The sequence below is a fragment of the Pseudomyrmex gracilis genome, unplaced genomic scaffold (genome assembly GCF_002006095.1).
Source record: "Pseudomyrmex gracilis isolate BER0280 unplaced genomic scaffold, ASM200609v1 scaffold_102, whole genome shotgun sequence".
NCBI lineage: Eukaryota > Metazoa > Arthropoda > Insecta > Hymenoptera > Formicidae > Pseudomyrmex > Pseudomyrmex gracilis.
This window is the reverse complement of record NW_018020686.1, coordinates 63,859-89,769: the sequence shown is the minus strand read 5'-3', so window position 1 is coordinate 89,769 and position 25,911 is coordinate 63,859. Positions and strand designations below refer to the sequence as shown.

At 42.3% G+C, this 25,911-nt stretch overlaps 1 protein-coding gene across 6 annotated transcripts in view; it reads right to left on the bottom strand.

Annotated features, from left to right (window-relative positions):
- The window catches only part of LOC109855925 (thyrotroph embryonic factor), a 71,888-nt gene that overhangs the window by 41,368 nt on the left and 4,609 nt on the right, over nt 1-25,911 (bottom strand). For 2 of the 6 annotated variants that reach the window (XM_020430644.1, XM_020430645.1), the window contains exons 1-2: nt 7,453-7,872; nt 39-68 (exon numbers count right to left, since the gene is read on the bottom strand). The exons of 1 other annotated variant lie outside the window; for it this stretch is intronic. In XM_020430644.1, the coding sequence (XP_020286233.1) occupies nt 39-68; nt 7,453-7,804 (382 nt within the window). In that variant the 5' untranslated portion in view covers nt 7,805-7,872. Of the gene's footprint in view, nt 1-38; nt 69-7,452; nt 7,877-25,911 lie in introns of those variants that run through there. 3 more of the 6 variants (XM_020430642.1, XM_020430643.1, XM_020430647.1) reach the window with 3 other exon arrangements.

Sequence of the window (25,911 nt, the reverse complement as noted above, 5' to 3'; positions counted from 1 at the left end):
AAAAAAAAAAAAAAAACAAATCATCGATGGCCACTTACCCTTCAGAGAGGATGTTATCATGGGGTCACCTGAAAACGACACAATTATAATATTGCTATATTGAACGTCATGATTGGAAATAAAAAAAAGAGGTACAAAAAAACAAGAAAAAAATTCGCTAAGCGAACTTCTACCTCTCTCATCGCTCTCTCCCTCTTCTCTCCCTCTCTCTCTCTCTCTCTTTCTTTCTCTCGTGCATTATACGACATATTATATCCGCCATCGAAGATCACATGGCGTTCGCGGCGCGCAACGAATCGACATTCTCCGGAGGTGGAGGCGAAGTAAAACAAAGCCCAATAAAGCGAGGATGGAAGAAGAGCGAACAAAAGGGTCCCTTTTCTTTCACGGAGATTGCACGTCCGCATCGCGGTGCATGCGACGGCGAGACGCGCACACAACGCGCGTGGTACATACTCTCTCTGTATCTCTCTTTCTCTCTCTCTCTCTCTCTCTCTCTCTCTCTCTTTCCCTTTCTCACAGACAGACACATACTCGCTCTTTCTCTTTCTCTTTCTTCTTTCTCTCTCTTTTTCTCCACGCGTATGCGTGCAGCCTCCCACTTGCGCATTATGAACCGAGAGATAGAGTATCTCTTCGCGGCAGGAACATTTTCCCGGTTCTTTTCTGCCGCTCGGTGATCCCTGACCCCGGGGGCCCTGCCCACCCGGGCCCACGCGCCCGCGGCCACGGTCCTGCTCTCGGATTCTCCGCGCGGCGGATTCCGCCGACCCCGGGGTCGGTGCCGCAACCACACTCGCAACACCACTCGCGTGCGGACCCGCTATCGCGTTATTCCTCTCTTCGGGCGTTTATTTAAAACGGAGAGAAAATATATTTTGTGCGCGGCAAGTATCGACAGCGAGCACGCGATGCGCAGCGGCGGCGTCGAAGACGATCGTGCGTCTTGTCGCGCCGCACGTGTCGCGATTGTCTGGCGCGCGCGCGCACATACACACACACACACGCACGCGTACATTCGCGATTATTAATTATTCATTAATATGCCGTTGATAATCTAAAAATATAAGCGTCAGAGATAATTACAGCGCGAAGAATAATGCGGCGGACATTTTGTTTGTATATCGAGAAGGTAGGTATTAGATGACATTTGAAAATCGCAAATTTATTATAACGCAATCGCATTCCGATCACGTTAAAACAAAGCTGCGCGAATTACAGTGAGTCGGAAATCTAATCAGACGCGAGATCGAACAATTTCGTTTCTTCAAAATTGAAGCAACTTGCGCGCGCGCTCCGAATATTTTTTCTAATTGCAATTTTGATCGGCGTCCGGAGTAATTGAGTTTCGATTCTCCGGAAATTAGGCGCGTGTTCGATTACCGTAAGAGATAAAGAGAGAGATAGAGAGAGAAAGAATTGCGTGTTGTTGCGTCGATTGTGTGCGGAATATGTGTCGGAACGTGTTCACGTATCGGCTGCTTTCCGTGTGTGCGTTCGACGTGCATCAGGCGATTTAGCGTTTTAAAACGAACGTCGCGTTGCTTTTGTCGCGCAACACAGAGATAGATTTCCGTTGAGTGTAATTATGTAATTATATTTGTAGTAATAATAAAAGTACACGGTGAACGGCTGCGCGCTCAGGAAAACTGTACGTTTTAAAAAATACAAGCGCGTTTTTACACACAAGAAGAATGGCATTGTTCACTGGCGCATACAATTTTTTTTTCTTTTTTTTTTTTTTTTTTTTATAAACGTACACGAAGCTCTTATTGAGAGGCGAAATCCGCGCGTCGCGAATCGCGCATTCGAACGACACACACACACGCACACACACACACACGCACGTGTCGTGATCTTCGTTTAGATCGTCGATATTTCCGCTCGTTCTGGTGCGACACCACCGCGTTATCTCAAGTGCGTTTCCACGCTTCTCAAGGACACGCCGAGCGTCCAAGGCGTTCCATCTCGCTGCCGAGGATAATGCAACGTTTCAGGATAACGCGGCGACGGCCGCCTGTTTATTTTCTAAGTTGCGCGGGCCGAGGTCGGCGCAGGATGAGCCCGTCGAGTAAATCGCTTTCCTTCTCCTCTCCACCGCGTTTTAGCCCTCCCCCCGTCGACCCCTGTCTGTCCCCCGCCGCTTCTCTTCCACCATTTTTCTCGCGACGTTTCTCATCGCTACGCCCCCCACGGCCGGTTTGTTCGCTTCTCTCAGTCCACCTTTTTTTTACCGCGAAACCTTCGATCCGCTCTTTTTTTTTTTTTCCATATGACGAGATAGAAACAGTCGCGAAAATCTCGCGTATGAAAACAAATACTAATAAAAAAAAAATAAAAAAAAAACTACCAGAAAAACTCGACGAAATCGCGTTTCTCCGGAGAATCTAACGACCGTACCGTCTGCGTTGATAATTCCAACTCCGATTAGTCTCTCGCGGGAAAGAAGTTAATTATGGCTGATAATGGTCTTGTTTATTGTTTCGCCGATCATTACAAAATAATCCAGACGTGCATATCCTCTCCGTGAATGCGTGTGTGTGTTCTACGAATGTTAGATAACATGGCTAATTGATATTTTCCACTTCTTTCGAATTCGCGCAAGAAAAAAAGACGGAGTTTTTAACCGCGCGCGCGACCGTTCGAAAGCGGCTAATTATTAAAAAACGAGATCGATTTTATTAAATTTTTCCTTCTTCGGCACGTTCATTTTTCAAACAACACGCGGTTCGAAATGTCGATCGAGATGCAAATTTTTTCGCGCACACAATATCTTCTTCTTTCTCTCTCTCTCTCTCTTTCTCCGGATAATCGCGCGGATAATTGATCGTTTCCATACCGTCGCAAGCGTCAAAGTATAACCAAGATACACAATCCTTTTATTACATGTGATAAAAAGCGGGAGGAATCTTTCTGACTCACGATCGTTTCCGAGAAATCGTCGGATTGCGAAGACACGCGGATGCGGATAATTAATTAATAAGATAATTAATTAATTGCGTAAATCAAAATCGCGCTTTCCCGCGCGGGATATACGTATATAAATATATATATGTACCTTCTCTCGGTGTACCTTGTCGCACGTGAACGAACACGCAACCCGCCCAATCCCTGTACGTACTACTCCGCTCATTCGTTGCCTACGCACGTACGAAACGACGACGCGCTGCAGCACAGAAACAATAATAAGTCATATATACGCATATGGTTTACGTGATGCGCCGCAGCCGGTTTTAGAAACGTTACAAGAAGTTACTGTAATTGCGTCCCGACGGCGCGATGGATTTACGTTCTCGTTCGAGAATACCGCGCGCGCGCGCGCGCGCGTTCTCTCCATTATCGAGATGGTCGTGGATCGTCGTCTCGTTCTAATCAAGCGATCACCGCGTAATTTATTGTGCCTCGAGCTAAGCGGATTCTTCTTGCGGTAGCGTTTTCGCTCCGTTTGTTGTTATTACTCCCGCCGACGTTAGAACGCGCGCGTATTGTCTAATTAATCATTCACTCTTCACAACTCGAAAACCCACAATGTTCTTAGCGATGAATTACAAGCGAAAATTCGAATAACTGTTTGTTTTTTAATATTAGTAATAAATAGAGATTACTACTCTCAGGCTCTATAAGTCTTTTAAACTAATAATATATGAATATAAGGACATGAAGAGCCGTTCGCAGGATGTTGTGCGTGAATGTGCTTAAATATATATATATATATGTATACATATATATACTTCGAAATAATTTTTTTTTTCCCTCCATATAGGATGCTGGATTTGCATCACATATATATGAAGGATCCCGTATACCCCCCTAACTAATTTTAAAATATTGCGAAAAATTATAAATATTGTTTGTTTTTTGTTGTTTGTTTTTAAGGAAAAGCGAAAATAGCCGGGGCGATCTTGGTCGCGAAAACACGTTTCTAACCGGGAAAAATTTTACATACACGATATGACGCATCCCGCGCGGTCCGTTCGGCAGTTTATTCCCTCGCACGGTCTCTCGGAAATGAAGTCCGATCGGACAAAGTGCGCAATTTGAATAACGGGGTAATACAGAAGTGAGGACGCGCGCGAAAAAAGAAGAAGAAGAGTGGCGACGAAGAAGAGTGTCGTGAAAATCCGATTAGATACAGTTTCCGTGTATCACGTCGCTCCGCGATGATGGACGTCGCTGTTGTTTATTTCGATTATTGAGATTATCGCGGAAGATGTGAGAGAAAATATAAAACGTGTGTGTGTTTTAAGCAATTTACATTTGCGGTCGCTCATCTCGGAACAAACACGTTTCCCGTTCAACAATATCCGTTGCATCCTAGAAAATTCACTCCGAACAATACAACGAGCGTTGTTACGCAATTGCGAATTTCGAATCGGCGCATACATTGGACAAAATCGAAGAAAAGAATTGCGGCGAAAGATTTATACGACAATAAAACGTGTGATTTGTACCGTACGTTACGTAATTACGCTCAATGTTTACGCGGTTATGTTTTGTTGTTTAAAAGGTGAATAATTCTGTGTTGAAATTTAATTCTGAATTTAATTTTACTTTTTTCATTCTTTTTAATAATCTAAATTGAATAACTTAACCTTTGCAGGACAAGACTTCAAAAATGACTTACTAGTTGGACAGACTCTGTCTGTCTGTGAGACCCACGCGATTTTAAAATCGACTATCTACGCGATAAATCAATATTTTTCAATTTTGTTTTTTTTTAAATCGAAAGTCAGACTCTGCGTTGATAAAAAAAACATTGAAAAAATCTCTAGTACGTTTAAAGATATAAGCGTTAATAAAAAAACAATTAATTTTTACTAGAGACACCGGTTTGCACTTTTTGAGCGGGTCTGAGAAATCCACGTCTGTCCTCGAAGAGAGTACGACGAGTCATCATCCGTCACTGAGTCGAAGAGATCAACCATCATAAAATATCGCGAAAGAAATTTATGTGTCAGAGCCAGGCGGCAAAAGGATTGATAAATATTTACATGAGAATGTCATGAATAAATAACGCGCTCACTCTTGTGTAGTACGATTGACACGTGATGGAAAACCCCGACAAAAAAAAAAAAAAAAAAAGTATAATTATGTGCAATTTTTGTTTTTACCGATGTCATCGGAAATGCGTGTTTACTTCCACGAAGAATCGCGCATAATTGTAATATACTATATTACTTTAACGTCAAAATAATGTCTTTTCGTTTTCTTCTTGTCACACGATGTCTCTTTGTGAGACAATTTTTCTTTCGTACAATTTATCCGCTCCAATTTATTTATGTTATCCGTTCTGACGATTTTTTTTTTTTTTTTTTGACGTCAAGCAATGCTGGAAATCGTTGTGGTAAAAAAAATCGATACATAAGTTCATATTACCGCGTAAACACGAACAAGTTTCAAGAACTCGCAAGATAACATTTTGACGTTTTAAAATAAACTTGTTCTCCTTACGGAAAAACAGTCGCAAACGCAAATTATATACGCGGAGTGTCTGAAAAATTCTGACACACACAGCCGAAGCGTATTGGAGACGGATCGAGTCAATCTCGTGCAGAAAAGTTTATTTTGCAAAATTTATTGAGTCGTTGATTGATTAACAATGCGAACCAACGCAATGAGAAGCGACGGTTCGGATTTTTTTTGTAGGCGTGTTTTCAGTTGTGAAGAAAAATCGCTTGTCTCACGCAATCGTCTGGGACAACGAGAAGCGGAGCAAACGAACGAGCGGCATGTGACACACAGCTTCTTGCGATCAGCTGATTTTCACGACGCGATAGAACTGTGATAATCATCGAACACGCCTACGAAATTCGAACCAACCGCGCTTCCCACGCGCTCGCGAGCTCACAATTTTTTAATTAATATAACTCGAATATTGCAAAACATAAAATTTATATTTAAATGCACGCGTGGATGCGTTTGTGCGCTAAAAGCACACGTGAGACGAGATGAGGGAATTAATTTGCAATTCTCGGACAATATCTACTGCTCCGTTTCGATGAGTCATTTTATATTTTTCTTTTATATAAATCTGCGAACAAATCCACAATGTATGAGATACAACCGTTTCGTACGCGAAAGCAACAGATTCCCATGAATAATTCAGTACTATTTACCGATGGTGTGTTGCGTGGGCGACACACTCCTCTCTTTCTCTCTCTCTCTCTCTCCCAGACTCCTTCTCAAAGGCTTCCGCGGTAACATGTAAGGGCGAAATCCCTTTCGTCGCGCGAGACACGACGCGTTACGCAAGCACATTTCCGGAAAAATTACGTTCGCCATTCAGACGCCATTCAGACGCGCAAGCATGGAAATGTCCAATTCGCGAACGTTTATTATTTACATTTTATTTTCAAACGCGACGTCTCTTTCTCTCTTCTCGGAGAAACGATTATCAATCGGAAGTCGAAGTCTTTGCTTCTTGATTGTTTGCAAACAATTCACAATTTTATCTTGAAATTTTGAACAACATACAATTTTTTCCGCAGGATCTCGCGCGAATATTTTTGCGGAACTTTCTTGCGCGCGTATGTTGCATGAAAAACAAACAAAAATTGATAAAATTTTCCATCAACCTCGGCCGTATTTAGCCGACGCTGCGATATTTCACCGCAGCTGTGGGGCTTTCGTTATTATAATCGCTCTTCTTATTATAAACCCAACCTAACCTAACCTAAGAAATTGGATCATCTCAAAATCCTTATTGACAGACAGCAGACGCAAAAGATGCGATGGGCATGATCGCGTCTAGCGTTATTACATTTCTTACTCGATCCGAAATTCAGTGTGTCTTTCAGATGGTCTAGAGATTTCAGGATCTCTTGCACCTTCTCCGCCGTTCTTCCTCATCGTCGATATAAAGAGGCCGATATATCATAAAAGTCGAAAAACGCAAACCTCCCGGGTATAGGAGCCGAAGTGTATGAGAGGATGGGATTATAATCGAGATAATACTTATTATCGAAGATTGTGTGTGTGTGTGTGTGTGTGCAATCTATGAGACCAGCTACGGGAGGTGCATTAATCCTTTCGACATGGGTTCGATCTATTTGGTGATTGACGTCGCGTGACGGTCCATCTCGCCGCACTTATGTAATTTTCCGTCTAGGGGATTCTCTTCGAGGTATCGAGAGGAGAATAATTTGTAATATATCCAGAAGCCAAGGCCAGGAGAGATTAGCGGAAATGTAATCAACTTCCGCGATGCAAAATTGAATCGGCGCTTCGAGACAAAAAAAAAGCCATCGCGCTATTACGTATCTTCCATACATGCGGCGTATCCCCTCCTGTCTTGTCAATCAATAATGAATTGATCTTGAGAGAATGTTGTTTTATATATATTTTGTCGCATATAAAAAAGTTGTTTTTTAAATAATTTTTTCGCTTCCGTTAGAGTAACACGTATAATAGATCGATATCGGGAAAATTGACGCGTCTGCGCGCGCAGGATACCTGGTCCGTCTGTGTAAGGAACGGTTATCCTGCTGAGCCCGGTCTGCCCTCGGATGGGGTGAAGATGCTGTTGTTGGTCCAGAGGCGGCGGCTGGGCGGTTTGCAGCTGCAGGTGATGTTGCTGGGAGGACGGATAGTGGGTGGACGTGTTCACGGCGGCGGATGCGCTCGCCGGCAGTTGCTGATACTGGTTACCCTGGTACTGACGGGGATGATGATGGTGATGGTGGGGGTGTGGATGCGAATACGGCGTGCACCAGGTGTAACACTGCTGCCAGGAGGCGGCGGCGTCCCCGCCGGCCATCCCTTCGCCTTCCTCATTTCCCATTCGCGCCCAGCCGCAGGAATCCATTTTGGTAAACTTATCTTATTTAATTGTCGCACCAGATCTGACTCAAGCTTTCGCACTTGCTGTCACTTGCTCGTTAAAAACACACACCACCGTGCGATTTCAGGTTTAATTTGTCTGTTATAACTCGTTATATTTTTTTTTTATGCGATTTTAAATTCGTGTAATTAGTATTTTTGTTTTTTTTTTTTTTTACATACTTTTTTCTTTGGTCAAGCACGCAGAAACTGTGTGTGTGGTAGGATAATTGTTTGATAGAAATCAAGTAAATCGCATTTATTTACGCGTAGAATCGATGTAATTATTTAATCACAATTTTGCAGCAATTACAATACAAATTTTTTCGCATTGCGAGAAATGTTTCGACAGTGCTGACGAATGAGTAGCTCTCATCGTTGCGAATGTTGTTACAGGTGTTCTTTATTATGCACTTTTAATTTTCTAAAGTTCATCACGTCAATTGTTGAAAAGTTATATATCACTTCAGCTTTTTTGTTTTTAACTTTTTGCGCCTAATTTTCACGCAGATTGTCGTTGATTGATTCGCGCGAGTTCTGCAAACGACACACATAAATTTAGCGAATCAAGAGACTTTCTTTTTTTTTTTTTTTTAAGGCAAATAATCGTACGCACACTCTTCCCGACATTTTGTTCGATTTTCGAAAAAATAACTAGAAACAATTTAAATGTGCAAAAGTTTTTAGAAAAAACTTCTGACTTTGTTAGTTTTTTGCAGACAAAAATACAAAAATTTTGTAGATATGCGTAATTTTGATTCGTCGTATTTGAAAACTTTTCGAAAAATCGATTGATCGGTCACGTTCGATGCGAAACCACACGTAAATTGTGACAAAATATCAGTCGTAACATTTTTTTAAAATAAACATTACTTGCGCGTATCGACAAAATTGTTGCTCTATATCGCGCGGTATATGTTATAATATATTTCGTACGTCATACACTTGTCGCCGTGTAAGAGAGATAAAAGAGCAATCGAACACTTTTTGAAACACGCGAGAAGAAACGCAAAGCGTTTCCGCGAGACTTTTGTCATTGCGGAACTAGAATACGTGTGAAAAACAGCGAATCGGATGTACTAGCGAACGAGTGTGGCGCAAAATGAATAAAAAAACACAGAAAATCACGATCACAGGGGAACAAGCGTTACGTTCCGCCGTAACTGTCGATTATTCCCTACGAAAGAAAGCCTCTTGCGTCGCGATCGATTCTCGTTCGGCGATGCCGCGATCTTAAATTCGCCGCGTTATCGCGCGAATTCAGCTTCTTCTTCGAGGTGTCGCCGTTTAAATTTATCGATCGTCACTCTCGCGTCGAGAACGCGAGATATCGTAAGTGCTGCACGCACCATAGTTGCATCCAAAAGACTAACGTAACTTTCGGCGCGATTATCTACGAACGTGCGTCCCCGATGTATATATCGCTTGGCTGATAATAAAAAAACGAAAACAACTCGCGGCGTCGTGCGAGAATTGTGATTTTGCGCGCACGCTGTCCGAAGAGACCCGGCGACGACTGAGAGAAGCAAAACGCGTCTCCTCCGTCTCGAAAAGAGGGACGAAAAGAGGGTTGAAGGCGCACGAGGCGCGTCGGCGGCCCTACCCGATGTCGGGGGATGTGCCCGAGTCCACGTGCACCGGGAGGCACGTTTCCCGGTCACGTGTGTTCGCCCCCCGCGGCCCTACCTCCTCCTCCTCCCTCTCTTCTGATAGTATTTCTGGAAAGCGCGCCTCGGTGTTAATTCCCGAGTCAACGGGATGAATACAGGTGTGCGTCGAGCGTACTAAAATAGGGACCTCGTCTCCCTTCGCCTCGACATGAATAGTCCTCGTTCAGGCTCATAACCGCGATAATTAACGCGGCAGATATACATCGAGATTTGCGTTTATTATTTATACATTTGTCAAAATCGCGCGAAAGAGAGAAAGAGAGAAGAACGATCTCTCCGTTGTCAATTATTTAGATCAAAACAAAAAAGAAATTGCGCAAAAGATACATTCGACGATTGCGCGAATTTTTCGATTTCGCGGAGAAAATTTGCGGAAGACAAACGCTCGCGACAAATGTTCGCGGGAAAAGCGCGGTCATTGATACGTCGAGACCGATATAGACACAACGTCATCAAATTACACACTCATACATATGCCGTGCGCATACTTCCACTTTACGTAAAAGCGGCGCAGCGCAACCGCCGGCCGCGTAACGTACCTATACTATATTGGAGTCGATGATCCGCGCATAAGATTACTTTGATATACGGCAGTTTATCGGCCGGACACGTTAGGTTGTCGCAGGTCAGGTCATTTCAGGTCAACGTACTCTTTTACGTACACACGTTCCTGTTTCACCACGGAATTTTTCCGACAATCTCCTTCTCGTATTCTTTTCACCTGACATTGCGTTTGTTATCTCGCCCGTATCGATCGCTCGATAGAGATAAGCATTGTTTGACGGTTACTGATAAGCATCGAGTATACGATTTTAGAGATGTTCGGAAATTGTTTTTGTTCACAACGTTTTTTATTTATTCCTCAATTTGGTTTGGAAAAGTTTTTCTCAGTTCGGATAATAAGCAATTAACATAATATTTTTAAACTAATAATATATGAATATAAGGACATGAAGAGCCGTTTGCAGGATGTTGTGCGCGAATGTGCTTAAATATATATAATTATTTCGAAGTATATATGTGTATACATATACTATATATATATTTAAGCACATTCACGCACAACATCTTGCGAACGGCTCCCTTCATGTCCTTATATTTATATATTATTAGTTTAAAAGACTTTTATAGAGCCTGTAATCTCTATTTATCACTAATTATTATAATATTTTTAGTTAAATAAGAATTAATTCTTTGTGGGGGAGGGGGGGAATAAACTAGTCTCTCTCCCAAACCACTTAAACTGTATCTCTATTATATATATTAGTTTTTTTTTTAAACGCTTATATCTTCGAAAATACTAGAAAGTTTTTAAATTAAAAAAAAAAAAAATTTTGTTGATGCAGAATTCAAACTTTCAATTCAGAAAACAATTGAGAAAATATTGACTTTCGGCGGAGATATTTGATTTTAAAGTCGCGTGGGTCTCACAGACCCGGTCTGTCCAACTAGTAGTTTTTCGGAGTCTGTCCACGAAGGATTAAAATGTCGAGTTTAGCACGCGAAGATATTAGATTTTTTCTTGAAGAACATTTTCTTGAATTGTCGGAGAAGAAAAATTTCAAAAAAAAAGATATTAGTCCGCGTATTTTGAATTAAAACACACACGGCAGTGAACAATTCGAAGTCTCATATGTATCTGGCACGAAGATCGCAGTGTTGTCTCAACCCGAATATCAAATTTAGCGTTAAATGCGCGGTGTTTATTGTGAGAAACGTGGGTTTACATTACGGACGTTCTTCTGCTCGTCGCCCCCATAACCGAGACACGATCCATCAACTGCAGTAGTCCCGACAGTGGTGGTGGTAGTAGCGACCTATGAACGTCGCGCGCATATCCCTTTTGTATTTTCCGGCCGAGCAGCCGATCGTATTCCGGTGGAATACGGTCCGATGCTTAGATCGGCACTCGTCCGACTCCGTCGTGCGTGATGCCGCATTTGTTTCTTCTCCGATCGATGATTGAGGCAGATGGATCGGATGGGCCATCGTCTGCCATGCGGCAGATAAAAGCCTCCCGCGCGCGCGCGCGACAGGACGATTAAAATATAAATTGTTCCCCGCGATGATTCCCCGCGACCTTCCCCCGCGCCTGCCTCTCCGACACGCATGAGGTAATCCTCTCTCGTCGCTTCTATCGTCGCGAAGAGAAATATCCATTCGCATAGTTGAATACAAAAATATAACATGTGTATATATATATAAGATTGCGTGTTTCGATGCACAGAATTTACTTAAGACAAATATAATCGTGGCTTGCAAAAAAAAAAAAAAAAAACAAAATACTGTCGTAAGTCGATTATTTCTTAAACCTATATTTGCAATCCGATCATGTTTTTAGTGACAAAAATCGATACCGAAATAAGAACTGAAATGTCACGCGAAGCGCAACGCGAAAAGAATCACACAACTCGCGCAAGAAGACGTTCGTCTACTGTTTCGCTCCGTGCTAATTACGCAACGATTTCTGAAATACGAGGAGGAAGGGGTGAAGAGGGTACAACTAAGCTCGCGGAGCGCGCGAGAGAAGCCCCTTTCCTCCTCGCTTTGCATTTAACAAACCTTGCTTTGTCGCGCCACCTTCCCCTCGCGGACGACACCGCTCCCGACAAATGTCGACGGAAGCCACCCTCCGGTGGCGGAGGAGAGAGAAACTCTCTCTTCGCGCGACTCAACGCGCGTTGCACGGCGCTCACGTGTTGCGCCACGTGAGCCGTCGGGGGCTTGCATCGAACAGTTGCGCACGTGGGCGCTCTCGCCCGTTTCCGAGAGAAGCGCCTTTCCGCGTCGCGCATCCCGCGAGCGCGCGCGAGCGAGTTTCCTCCCTCTCCCGTTATTTCCGAGTTATATACGAGAGAGACTTAGAGGTCATGTTCCATTTATATCGCTTTTCCAATTTTCAGGATCCGAAATTGTTTTTCCTCCGGCGCAACGATCGGCGAACGCGTTCGTCGGGAATTCGTTTTTCGAGAGAGAGAGAGAGAGAGAGAGAGAGAGAGGATTTATTCCGTCGCGCGAAATTGCGTTCTCGCGAAAGCCGTCCGCGCGCGTCTCTCTAGAAAAATTATATCCGCGTCCGGCTCGCGAGAGCCGCCGCCGCCGCCGCCGCCGTCGCCGTCGCCGTCGTCGAAGGTCGGCGTTGCACCGCAAGCGTAACGCGGCAATTAGCTTTTAATCGACACGTGGAAACGATTATTTCTCACGATGAATATCAACGTGATAAAAGTTGCATTCGCCGAGACCGATCTAATTCAGCTCGCTCTTCTCGAACAATCCGCGCGCGAGGAGAAAAACAAATCGCACGTACGTGATAATTAATTCGAACACAATCGAACAAATCCTGTGAGAAACCGACGCTGACATCATCACAAACACGGTTACATTACTGTTATGTACTCGATTAAAAACGAGTCCGAATATTTCGACACGACCGACGCGAATATTTCTTCTTCCGATTGTTTCCGAGAGAGACGAATCCTCGGTACGCGCGCGCGGCCATCGTTTCGCGATCGATCTCGCAATGGCGGTGAAAAAAAAAAAAAAAAAAAGAGAAAAAGAAAATCCTTCGCACGCGATCGATATCGAAGCAAAGTTCGCGTTCGAATGTGAAAAACAGATTTCTAGTTCCGCGAAGCGTTAAAGGTGCGAGCTGGGAAACTGACGATCTTATGTGTTATATATACGTCGTACCAAACGAATCGTGAAGCTGCGCGCGCGCGCGCACCTTTCGCTTCCGGTTCACCGATCTCTCCACATTCGTTAAAGCCACCTTCTCGAGGTTCCCGACAGTCGGTCCGACATTTATGCGGCCGAGGCACTTTCGCTCGGCCGCGCGCGCCTCGATATATATTTACAGATTCATCCTCGCAAAATGTAAGTCACTCCGCAAGAACGCGATGATTACGCTCCGAATCCTCGCGCGTAATTTCTTTTTTTTTTTTTTCGCGACGCGCTTTTGTCGTAATAAAATCACGCGCTATATAGCTATACTCCGCGCGGGAATTTTCTGCAGCGAGAGAGAAAAACGCGCTCGTGATCGACGCTTGTCGGATCGCGCGCGCGTCCGAGAGAGTTATTAGTATCGATATTAATTAATTATTACGTCACACACTCTCTCTCTCTCCGGCGATATCTTCATGAATATTTTTTTATACGTAGTGGAGTAGTCATTCAGTATTTTTTTAAACCTACAATTATTCCAATTACCGCGTAATTGTCCTCTGGAAACTGTAATCCTCCCACGGCTGTTACGATCCCATCACAGAAATTCTTCCAGACGACGACAACGACGACGAAGACGAAGACGACGACGACGAAGACGAAGACGACGACGAAAACGTCAGGAAGTGACGGTACGATTATGCTAAAGATTTTTGCCTGTTCACGAACGTCATTCGTGATCTCTGCTCTGCGAAACGGCGTGTTTACAAAACGCCCAGCAATCAGAAATTCATGGCTTCCTTCTTTTCATTCATAGGCACAGAGCGCAATCATTTTTCCCTCGCGAAGCTGATTTATTCAAGCCTAGGTTCTCCTTGACCGTCCCCGATTGTTCTCCGTGTACATTCTCGCGTGCTGCAAGGTCGAAAATGCTAACAATGGACGCACATTAATAGCGCGCAACACATGTACACACACGTATACGCGCGCGCGGCGCCGTGTCATGGTGAAAATATTCTTCCACCTCGCGCCAAGATCCGTCGCGCACTTTTTTTTTTTTTTTTTTTTTTTTTGTTTGGGGTGTGAGGGGAGAGGAGGCGAAGAAGGAAGAGTTTTTACATCGCGAATCTTCCGCGCGGAAGAAATTTCGCGGTATTTTCTCGATTAGCGCGAACGTTCTCCTCGAACGGAATTTCATTTATTTATTTTCGTTTTTGTTGTAATTTCTTATATACGTTTCACGACACGCTTGAAACATTTTCCGAGCCATATTTAGACGGACAGGTTTATAACGTTACGAAAATAGAGACAGATTATAATGTTGTAAAAATAGAGTATATAAACGCGGCAATTTTTTTATTAAAGTCAGTTTCCATGCTATTGAGCACAGAACGTTGATACGAACGCCGGCAGTAATCATCATTTCAACGTGAAGGTGTACGTGCGTACGTGTGACACGTGTGACAAAACGCGCAGGAACATCAATGGTTCTGCGCGCGACTCGCATGTCCGGTGCCCTTGCAGGTGAAACGCACATCGTGCCGTTGTGTGTTTCACGGAAATGTGTAAAAAATTTCTAACCTGTATGTTTTTTTATAATAATTTTTGTATTTACGCACAATATTTTTTCGAAGCTTCGAAATTTTCAACGAAAAATCCGGCGTTCTGTTATCGGTGGAAGAGTAAAAAAAAAAAAATAGAGAAAGAGAAGAGAGATCGAGCGCGAACTTTTGTGGGCGCGAACTATCGGAACCAGGTATTGACGGTCTCTGCGTTATCGTTACGGTACGGTATCAATGACGGACTTTTGGCGAAACCAATTTCCTTGAAGTAGTACCAGATGCCAGCAGAGTCTAAGCGCGATCCGTGCTGCACTCTGCAGGAAACTCACGCTCGTATATCACCGAGAAGGAGCTTTCGATCTCGAATACGTGTTCTTTTTTTTTTTTTAATAATTAGAAATTATTTAGAAATAATACTAAATAATAATATGAGAAAGATAGGTGAGAGAACGTGTCGTTTGTCTCGCGCGTATTTATCGCAAAAAATTACATCTTTTTGCTGAAAAAAATTGTCCTCGGTATAAATTCCGTGCGAAATCAATAAATTGAGAAAGCGCTTTGAGTAGCAATACAAACGTAAAAAAAAATCGCGTGTTTTCGGTGACGCGTCGTCTACTTTTCTTTCAATCGCCACTGATACGACGACAAATCGTTTATTTTTTTATTTTTTTTTTTTTAAGCATGCAAATTGGTTAATGGCAATTTGATTACTTTCAACGGATCGTGTATTTCGGATCGTGTATTTGCAACATAAATAAATCAAATAAACCGTACATTATATATTTGTGCCAATTTCTCAGCTGCAATCGTCGATAAGACGATAAGTCGCGTTGATTCCCGCGATAAGACTAACGTATTGGTTTCGTTATCACACTATATCGTGCGAGAGTCAGAGTTGATCGGTCATTGAGGCGTAACTGCGCTTAAATTTATGAAATACGTACGTAAGATGCGTAAATACAATAACGTGATATATGTGCGATTTGATTCATTTCAACGATATTATTTCCCGAAACGAATTCGTTTCGAATATAACGCGTAGATAATGTAGTCTGACGTCGTGGTGATAAAAAAAAAAAAAAAAAAACATTCTAACATTTGGAAGAAGATTGCACGTATACATATATTTAGATACATAAGAAAAGAATTTTTCGAGTCGTGTACGGCCAAAGTTCTATGACGCGCCGTGTCATTTTGTACTGTTTTATTTCCGTTCCGAGATAGCGACAGAAAAAAAAAACCGCGAAGAAAAAGAAGCGACAGAAAGATTTTGTTGCACCATTGCGAATTGTGACATTAATCCGCAAAAACACATTGTCTTCTAAAAATAATGATGGTTCGCCTCTCGAATACGATTTTGCAACACTTCGAATAATAAATTACTGAAAAACCGGTTGAGTGAAAAATAGAGATCCTCTTCTTGTTTGAAGCTCTTGAGATTTTACCGACGCTTCAAACAAGAAGAGGATCTCTATTTTTCACTCAACCGGTTTTTCAGGAATTTATTATTCAGTAATTGTTGCTTACGTAATAAGCAACAATTTGAAAGCTATACGCAGTAGCTGCGAGAAGAATCGCACTAACAAAAAATAGATAATTAGAGAAATTCATTATCCTCTGATTTATTATTTTATTTCGAACGGCAAGTGCAGTTGTTGATTTAAGTGCTGAAATTATTGATGAATTCGCGACAATTTGGACACAGTGTGCTTGAACATACACATACACACACACACACACACACACACACACAGAGAGAGAGAGAGAGAGAGAGAGAGAGAGAGAGAGAGAGAGAGAGAGAGAGATGTCTGATTCGATCGAAATTTATTCGCCTCGGTGAAAAGTTTCATCGCCATACTTATTTGATTGCAAGTCCGATTACCAGTCGCGCTAGATAGGCAAGAACGAAGTTCAAGGAAAACCACCGCGTGACGACTACCAAAGTTGACGAGTTCGTTTTTTTTACAAAAGTGTCACAGTCTACAACAATCCCGAGTGTTTTACGTATGAAATGTTCCCGTTACAAACGCATGTATAAAACATAAGACGAGGTTTCTTCAAATCATCGACGAGTTTAAAGAAAAACATCGCGATTAACCCTAATTGTACCTCATAACAGTTTGATTTTTGCATTTCTAGTTCGACTTCGATACGTCGAATAAAAAATCGAGCAAAAAAAGAAAACAACATCGTCGAGATGACGATCGTTTTTTTTTTTTTTGTCTCGAATAAACTATATATCGATATAGAAATTTTGTGCGCTGAATGAGAAAAAAAATTGTCAATAGGAAAAATGTGGCAAGAAATTTAAAATGATTTGAAGTTTGTATCTCGTTGCACGCATACAACGCGCCGCGCGCTGAGTGAGATTGTGAGAGATCTGATGGGTGCATTTTCTCGGAAAGGAAATTAACGACTAAAATATATTCCCGTTGCGCATATTTCTGATACGTACAGGTATATATACAAATATAGGTTGACGTAAGAAGACGACGTAATATTAAATACAAACATCTTTCGCAATTCTCGCGCATCTTGCTCCGCTTTAATGCCGCGGGAATATCTTCAGCAATCTCTTGTCTCTGTATTTTTTTTTTTTTTTTTTTTTTAATGAGTAATACCGCCGTCGATAAAAAGAGAATTATCAGGCGGCGAGGCTTCTGTGTACATTGCGACGTAGTATTAATATAAATCTTTCGCAATTTCTTACATCTGTCTCTTGTTTCAATAGCCGACGCGAGAATATATCCTTTGGCAGTTTCTTATGCATTATAGTTTTTCAACGAGTAATAGTAGCGTCGATAATAAATCGTCAGGCGGATGATGATGATTTCGTGCGTATTGCGAACGTGTATGCACAGAATGTTTGCTAAAATCGTTAGCAGATATGCCTGTCAGACGGACTCCAAAGGTCGAGGCGCTGGTTGTGAACGCCATACGTAGACTGCAGGATGTGCAAGGCTCGACGTCGCGGGAAATTAGTAACTATATTTCCCAGGAGTACAACATTCTCGGCAAGGATATCAGACCGCAGGTCCGACTCGCTTTGCAACGCGGCTTGTCCTACGGGATTCTTCAGCGATCTCAGGGGTGCGAATTTGAAAATGATATTTATTATAGTATCTCTTTTTCTCTCTCTCTCTCTCTCTCTCTCTCTCTCTCACACATTTGGTCCTTTAGAGAATTGTATTTCTGGAGTTATTTACGCACACACGTGCTAAGTTGCAGCGCAAATAGAAAGACAGACTTCGTAAACATTCGCGACCGAGAACAAAAAATATCTGCAGTAGTGAAAAAATTCTCATCTCGTGCGGATGCTTAAGCAATGTTTGTTTTTATTTTTTCTTTCCGGAATTGACAATTTAAGAGAATCTTTCGTGTTTCACCTTGGACTGTGTCACTCTTTTTTTTTTTTTTAATTTTTTTTTTCGTTTTTTTGCTAAAAACTTATCATCTATCGATGCTAATAATAAAGTCGGGTCAGAACTAAAGAGCGATAGATTAAGTCACAATTGCGATAACAAGTGACCCACTTCGTGAAAAAATATTGTGATCGAATTGCGCACACAGTGCGCTCACTTGATCAAATAATTGCTGTGTCACAATCGCTTTTGGTGTAACGTAATGTAGCGTGAACTGATAAGAGAAAGAGCTCGTATTTTAATCGAAGCAAAAAAAGAAAAAAAAATAAACCCACGCTCTTTTAAATATTATAATCACGAAAATATTAGCATATTTGATACGGGGAGAAAGAAACTCCATTCAGCGAGATCGTGGATAAATCTTTGATAATAGAGTTCAGTTTTCGTTTTAACCCAAGTTCTGTGAATGAAAATTTCATTAATTATATCGTATACGTGCGCATGCAATATGAAACGTGATTCTGAACAGTTTACATTTATATCCTCAGAGGATATTATTCGTGCAATCGCGACTACATCCGGCAATTGTCGACGGGGGATGAAGCGGGTGACGGGGTGATGGAACCCTGTCCGGGTGGAATTTCGCCACAGCGAAGAGCGCACTGGCGAAGATACTGGAGAAAGATCAGAGAGCGCAGAAGAAGACAACGCGAGAGACGAGCGTTGAAGAAGAGAAGAGAAGAACGGAAGAGAAGAGAGCAACGCAGAAGAAGAAGAGAACGAAGTAGAAGCCGTCGGGGCGGAAGAAGACGAAGAGGACGCGGAAGACGAAGAAGACGCAGCAGATCGCGCAGAAGGTCGCGCGCAAGATCGAGAAGAGGCAGAAGACGATCCCGAAGACGTGCAAGACGGCCGAGCAGAGGAAGAGGAGGAAGAAGCAGATCGCGCGCCGCAGATCCGCACGGGATAGAAACGGCGACGATGGCACCGCAGCCGACGGAGAACGTTCCTACCAATGAGGATTCTCACAATAGCGCGACTTCCGCGGAATCGATCGAACAACAAGATTCTTTTCGGGTTTTGAACGCGTCCGATGACGCTTAAAAATTGGGGAAAAAAACTGTTTTATTCAAAAAAACAAACAAAATGTGCTCCAAATTAGCGAACGAATTGCATTCGTTCGAGTTGATTTTCTCGTCAACGAGGTTTCACACGCACGCACACACACAATCAATTATCAAATCGCATACGCATTGTGATATCGTGTATTCATACATAGTCTTTTTATCTCGATATATTTTTTGTACACGTTGATGAATTTATTATTATTACACTTTGTCTTTTTTTGCACGTGCGTTTTTTTTGCGTTCATTTTTTTCGTGCGCTCGGGTGCAAAAATTCTCGCGTGGACACGTACGACGAGGAGGAACGTGGCCGAAAATTTCTGCGGTCTGTGTCCCGCACAGTTTCGAACGCGTGAAATTCGAAACTCCTGAGAAAGAAGCGGGCGCGGGGACTCGCGACGACAGCCCTGAACGCGGCCTTGCCGGCTAATGATAGTCGCGCTAATGACGAGTCTGCACACGCATGTACGCGAGCCACCGCGTGACTATTTCGCCTAGCAACTCTAGGACTAGACGCGAAGCGCTCGCCGCTCGCGTCGACGATGTTTTGCCTTGCCAGCTATGAATGATAAGCGCGTGGCATACGCGCAGGTTACGTTCCCAAAATACACGGCGCAAACGATATTTTAGGGACGGACGGTTTTCACCAAAAACTTCTCGCGCGTCGTTTTCTCGTCCCTTTTCGGCATTTGAAAAAACATCAAATCGTTTTTCGCGCGCGTATTATAAAAATCGCGCGATCCGACGCGATCGAGACGTCACGCGTCTTTCGGCGAGTTCGTTTCTAAAAAAAACGCGATTTGTCAAATCTCTCTCGGATCGATCGGGTCTCTCCCCGCATGAGCGTTTGCACACGTTTATCTTCTTCCACCCGCGCGTATTCGAATCGCGACCATTGAACGGAGGAACGGAATTAACGAGCGCATTATATCGCATTGACTCGTTTTATGTACATTTACGCACTTCGTCGCAAAGGACGGTGAACTTCTACACGGAAAAAAAAATGATGTCGAATCAACAGCATCGGTTTAATTGAATTATATCCTGTTGATGGATCAGTATTATTGCACTAATACACAGCAGAGTTAGTTGCTTTAAGAATCTAGACACATTAAATTAATCGCATATGCAATATTGAATGAATTATTTATTTTTGTGGCAGCCCGTTACATCAACCTTAATTGAAGCAACTCCATTTTTTTCTCCGTGTATGTGCTCTCGCAATGACAATTTTTCTATAATAAAATATCTCGCGCCAATGTATCGCGGATCGCGAGAGATAGTTGTGCAAAATTATGTGAAATTTATGATGAAAAAGTTTGTAAATTTTTTTTTTTTTTTTTAATACTCCGTCGCGTACGTACGTTGACTTCGACGTGGAGAAGCCGTATATCGGACGACGATACTGAGGCTTCGCACGTTCCACAACGTGCATGGTCTCGTGTGCGATTTTTACACGATTACATCAATCGCTTCTCTTTCTGTTTGCATTTTATCGACCGATTAACGTACAATCGAAGCGCAACCCTAACTAATTATCGATTATTCCACACGTTGAGCGGAAATTGCATCGATGATGTTGTTTTTATATTTTCATAAATTTCCGTCGAACACACAAACTGCTGCACACACTTTGCAAATATTTTTCGCGATCGCTATATTGTTGTTGACGGCATTAGGTCACTGCCGTTATAACCCGATTTTATTTTCATACACACACGAACGCAAACGCGTAAACGGATCGCTCTCTCGGGACGATCTCTCGGAAAATGGGGCGTGAAAGAACCAGTCGCGCTCGTTGGTGATGTGTAATGAAAAGCGGTTTATCTAGAAGACTAATTATGACGTCGCCACCATTGTCGCGTAAGTTAATTAAGTTTATTTAGACTCGCTGCTTTGACAAGTGTGGCGAACGTCCCGGTTGCTTTAATTCTTCAAGCCACGTGGAACGATGAAAGAAGAAACGGCAAACAATTTGAGTCTGTCTTCGGCATTTATGGGGTTCCGCTAGCGTCGAACCACAACCGGATTGTCTCGCGATGAAAAACCAACATTCTGTCTGACTGACGGATGTAATGTGGATCGTCTCATCGTTTTTCTCTCAGAGAAACGTATTGAAAAGAAAATAGATAGAGAGACGACACAGAAGAAAAGAGAGAGAGAGAGAAAGAGAGAAACCGTCACAGTCGTTTCGCCGCAAAACCGAAAATACTCATGTTGACCGGTATGTTGAAACCTGGCATAAGTTTTGGCGGGTTGCCAGGAGAGCAGTACTCGGTTGGAGGCCACGCTAGGCCACAAGCGATCGGCAGCCCAAATCTTTAGCTAAAGGTAAGGAAGAATCGCGAAGACAAAAATCGCGAATTGATCGAACAAAAATAATCGGCTGTGACAATTCATTATGTTTTTTTTTTTTTTTTTTTTTTTATATAATTTTGTTAGAGACACAAAACCGTTAGAGACGTAAAACCGTTGCGAGTAAAAGCGAGTTCGTTTATCTTGATGAATTACTCTTGCATTAAGAAAATATCTAACGTCGTTTCTTAATTACTAAAACGTTTTATCCCTCGTCGGAGAGCGAGTGAGAGAGTAAGTGAAAGAGAAAGAGAGAGAGAGAGAAAGAAAGAGAGAGAGAGAGAGACAGAGAGAAAGAGGGAAAGAGAGAAAAACAAGTTCACCTGTTATCTAAATGAAGCGCGCTAGGCGCGTTTAAATTACGGTAGAGAGAGACTTTGAAATTGGAACACCTTACAAACCGCGCTGATAAGTTTATTGTTCCGCGAATAACTTTCCACAGCGAAGTAAATCTCGACTCTGACTTTGGTCGTAAGTCGTGGAGTAGAGCCCGCGGATAACGGAATGTGAGTTACAAGCTTTTCATTTTATTTACGACGTTCTTGTTCTTAAAACACGGTAAGCGGCGGATTTGTGTTGCGTGCTCGAGTAACAAATCTCTCTTCGACGACTTCTCCGTTACATATTCGCGACGCGTTCTCGAAAAAAAAAGTTGAGCTGATGAAAATCCCGACGAGGATCGTGCAACTCACACACACACGCACACACACACACACGTGCTAACGAGCGAAATCGCGCGGTGCTAAACGCTTCTTGAGAGACTCGCGGATATCGCCGAGACGGGACCTTGAAATAGTTAAGAGATGCAAGGCTCTCGACGAGCAATCTCCCTCCCGAACGGCCCGCGGCCACAAACGCAACTTGTAATTTCGGAGACAAAATTGATGTTTGATCGTCAGCGTTGATTATATTCGCCGCTTTTTCGCGCTCTCTTCGCAAAAAAAAAACCTGAAACGCGAGAGGAACAGACAGGACGTTACTCTGCGAAATACTCCGCGAAACCCTTCAGTTTTGATGTCAAGGACTCACGCACGAGGGGATTTAATGTAATAACAAGCGCGGTGAAACAACGTTCTTTGTATCTTCGTTAAAAGCGTCGAATTTATTTTCTATTGGGATCGAAATAAATAAATTAATTATAAATAGAAAAGAAAAGAAGCTGCGCGCGAGGTTATCTCAATTTTGTTTTGTTTTTTTCTTTTTTTTTTTTTCAGTTTTATTCAAAAACTAACTCGTCGACTCGATTCCGATTTCAAATTTCAACCGATTGCGAGCGAATTTTCACAAGACGCTGGTGTGTACTCGTAAGAAAGTGTGCTATCGACAAATGGGAAACACAAAATAATTATTAACCTTTACCTTGATCTTCGCGCGTTCGAAACGACGTTCAAACGGAATCGAAAACCTGCAGTCTGCAAACGCGCTCTCGCAGAGAGCCAACTTGGATGCCGGCTTGGGCGGCATCTGGTGCATCATAAAATTGGCACTATTGTGACAATTATGTGAAACGACGCGGTGTTGCGGTACACGTGTTGCGCGAGACCCAATTGTTTCTCGTTCCGTCATATTAATAAAGCCCGAGAAAATGGATCGTCATTATTACTCCGACCAATTTGTTCCGTTTAAAAGCACGTGATGAATTTTAGATATTCTCGCACAATAGGAATTAGCGTCTCGCGCGGTCGTTATCAGATAAAACAGGTGCGTCTCCGTTCGTTTCGATATAATTGATCGCGTGAAAAAAAAAAAAAAAAAAAAAAAACATTCTCGATTATCAAATAATCTCGTTACATCAGCGAGGATGCGAAATTACATCACAGATCTCCGCGTAAATAGAAGCTATGAGTCTCGGTTGTGGCGATTTGGGAGACAAAATGTTAAATTGTGATGAAACACCAGCCGATGAATACATTAATTACATTATCGATATATGCGATTATTTCGTCGTTCGCACGCTCTCGAGTCGGCGCGCTGCTCTTTTCTTCCAGTTCTATCCATCAAACGGATTGACGTGTGTACGGTCCTGGCGCACTAAAAATAATCGCCTCTAACATATTGTGAAAGAGGCACGAGAGACGAGCGGTGGAGAGGAACAGGTTGTAATGGTTCGGCGCCGAGCTTTCGACACGATTCATCTGCCGATAATTATCGAAAACAAAAAACTACACCCACCACAAAGTTCTGCCCCCCTCCTCGCGGTCCATTCCCTGATTAAACAACATTTTAGACCGCGCGAGCGTTGCTTTTTTCTGGTTTTTTTTTTTTTTTTTTTTCAACCGTCACCGACAACCCGATCGGCGATCCCGATAGCGCGATTACGCAGATCGTTAACTTTGATTAATGGAATGTTTGATTCGTACATTTTCGCGCTCGTTCGTATTAATAGAAAACTCGAATTCAAGCTAAATGACACTTTCGTGTTATTTATAGTTTTCTTCTTGTTGGTTTTTTTTTTTTTTTTTTTTTTTTTTTTTTTTTTTTTTTTTGCGAGGATCGGCAGCTTCACGGGGAGCTTTCCAAAGTCAGAAAATAACGCGTCGCGGGAGAGAAGACGCAAGAACCGTGTTTTTAACTGCGATGATTGATGGTTTCCGAAATGAAACTCGAGATCCTCGACGGTCTGGGAGAGCGGATTATTGAGACATACGACATATGTCGAATATATGTATTGTGTGTTATATCCTCTCTGTCTCTCACAATGTATACGTTTATGGTGCCGCCCACCAGTCGTGCGCGCATCTTTATTCGAAAATACAGAGAGACAAGAAAGAAATATCAACGAACAGACGTGAATCTCCCGGACCTAAGCAGACAATTGAAAATTGCGCATCGACGTTTCTAGTAAAAATTAGTTTTTTTATATCTTATTAAAATAATTTTTAAATTATAAATTTTTAAATTATATTAACACTAGATTTACCAGACCAGTCATTTTGACTGGTCGTGCAATTTCAATTCAAAATTCCTACTGCATGTAACATTTGCTTTCCGAAATGATGTTATGACTTTTGTAGCTATAAGTAGAGAATACATTTTATGAACTTAATGTTACTTTTTATATATTCGTAACAAATATATTTTTTGTATTTTTCAATAGGTATATTTAAATAGCTGGTATATCTAGTGTTAATATAAATTTTTAAATTATATCTTATTAAATTAATTTTTTTATATCTTATTTTATATCTTATATCTTCGTAATTACTAGAGAGTTTTTTAGTTTGGTTTTTTTTTTTTTATTAACGCAGAATCGTTCAAAATTTCGATTCAAAAATCAAAATTGGAAAAAGTATTGATTTTTCGCGAGGATATTCGATTTTAAAGTCGCGCGGGGTCTGACAGACCCAATCTGTCCGACTCGTGGATCATCTTTTCGAGATCCGCGTCCGTGAAGAATTAATTAAAAATTGATATTTATCAGCGCCGTACACTCGTCAAAATCATTCTGTTGCGATAAGTCTCGCGCGAGTTTGCTTTTACTCGTTAAAAACAAAAAAAAAAAAAAAAAAAAAAAAAAAACAAGTAACTACTAATAAACCCGATTGTTTAGCGTAATAATAACTCGGGAACTAGCGCGATAACAGCGGACTTCGTGTTTGTACATGTACATATATAATATGTAACATAACTTTTTTCGTCGACAATGTCGCGCAAATACAAATCTGCTGACTTGTTTTGCGAGGCGGGAGGCGACAAGCAGCGACAAAAGTTACTTATCGATCGCAGAAAAGTGAATGAAAAATGAAACGGCGCTTAGCACGCGACTTATCGGCGTCTACTTGCCGCCGGCCGCTTGCATTTCTCTACGGGAGGGACGGGAGAGTCACTAACGATGACGTCCGCGACAGTGACCATAAGTGACATCGATCACTCACAGACGCGAACAAGTCGAAGCAAACAGCAACGGCCAATCTTTTATTCGAGCCAAGTGGCAAGATAAAAGATCGTCCTTCTCGCGCGCGTTCTCGTACGCGCGATCGCGCTACAAAACGATATTGCGTATGCGTCTTAATATATCATATACCCTAGAGATATAAGAGAGAGAGAGAGAGAGAATTTGCTCTTTACACACGCGCACACACACACACACACGCGTATCTATCCCGAAATAAAGTCGCTCTTTCAAATTGCTATTTCAACTGATTAAAGCGATAAACAAAACTAAATTATTCGAGAACGAGAAACGAGGGGAAGAGAATCAATGGATTCCAATTAACTTTAATTAAACGACGCGGCGATTTTCTCTCTCTCTCTACTAATTGACGAGGGCGTGTATTTGAAGTTCACACATAGTGGGTGGGAAAGGAGGCGAGAGAGAGAGAGAGAGAGAGAGAGAGAGAGAGAGAGAGAGAGAGAGAGA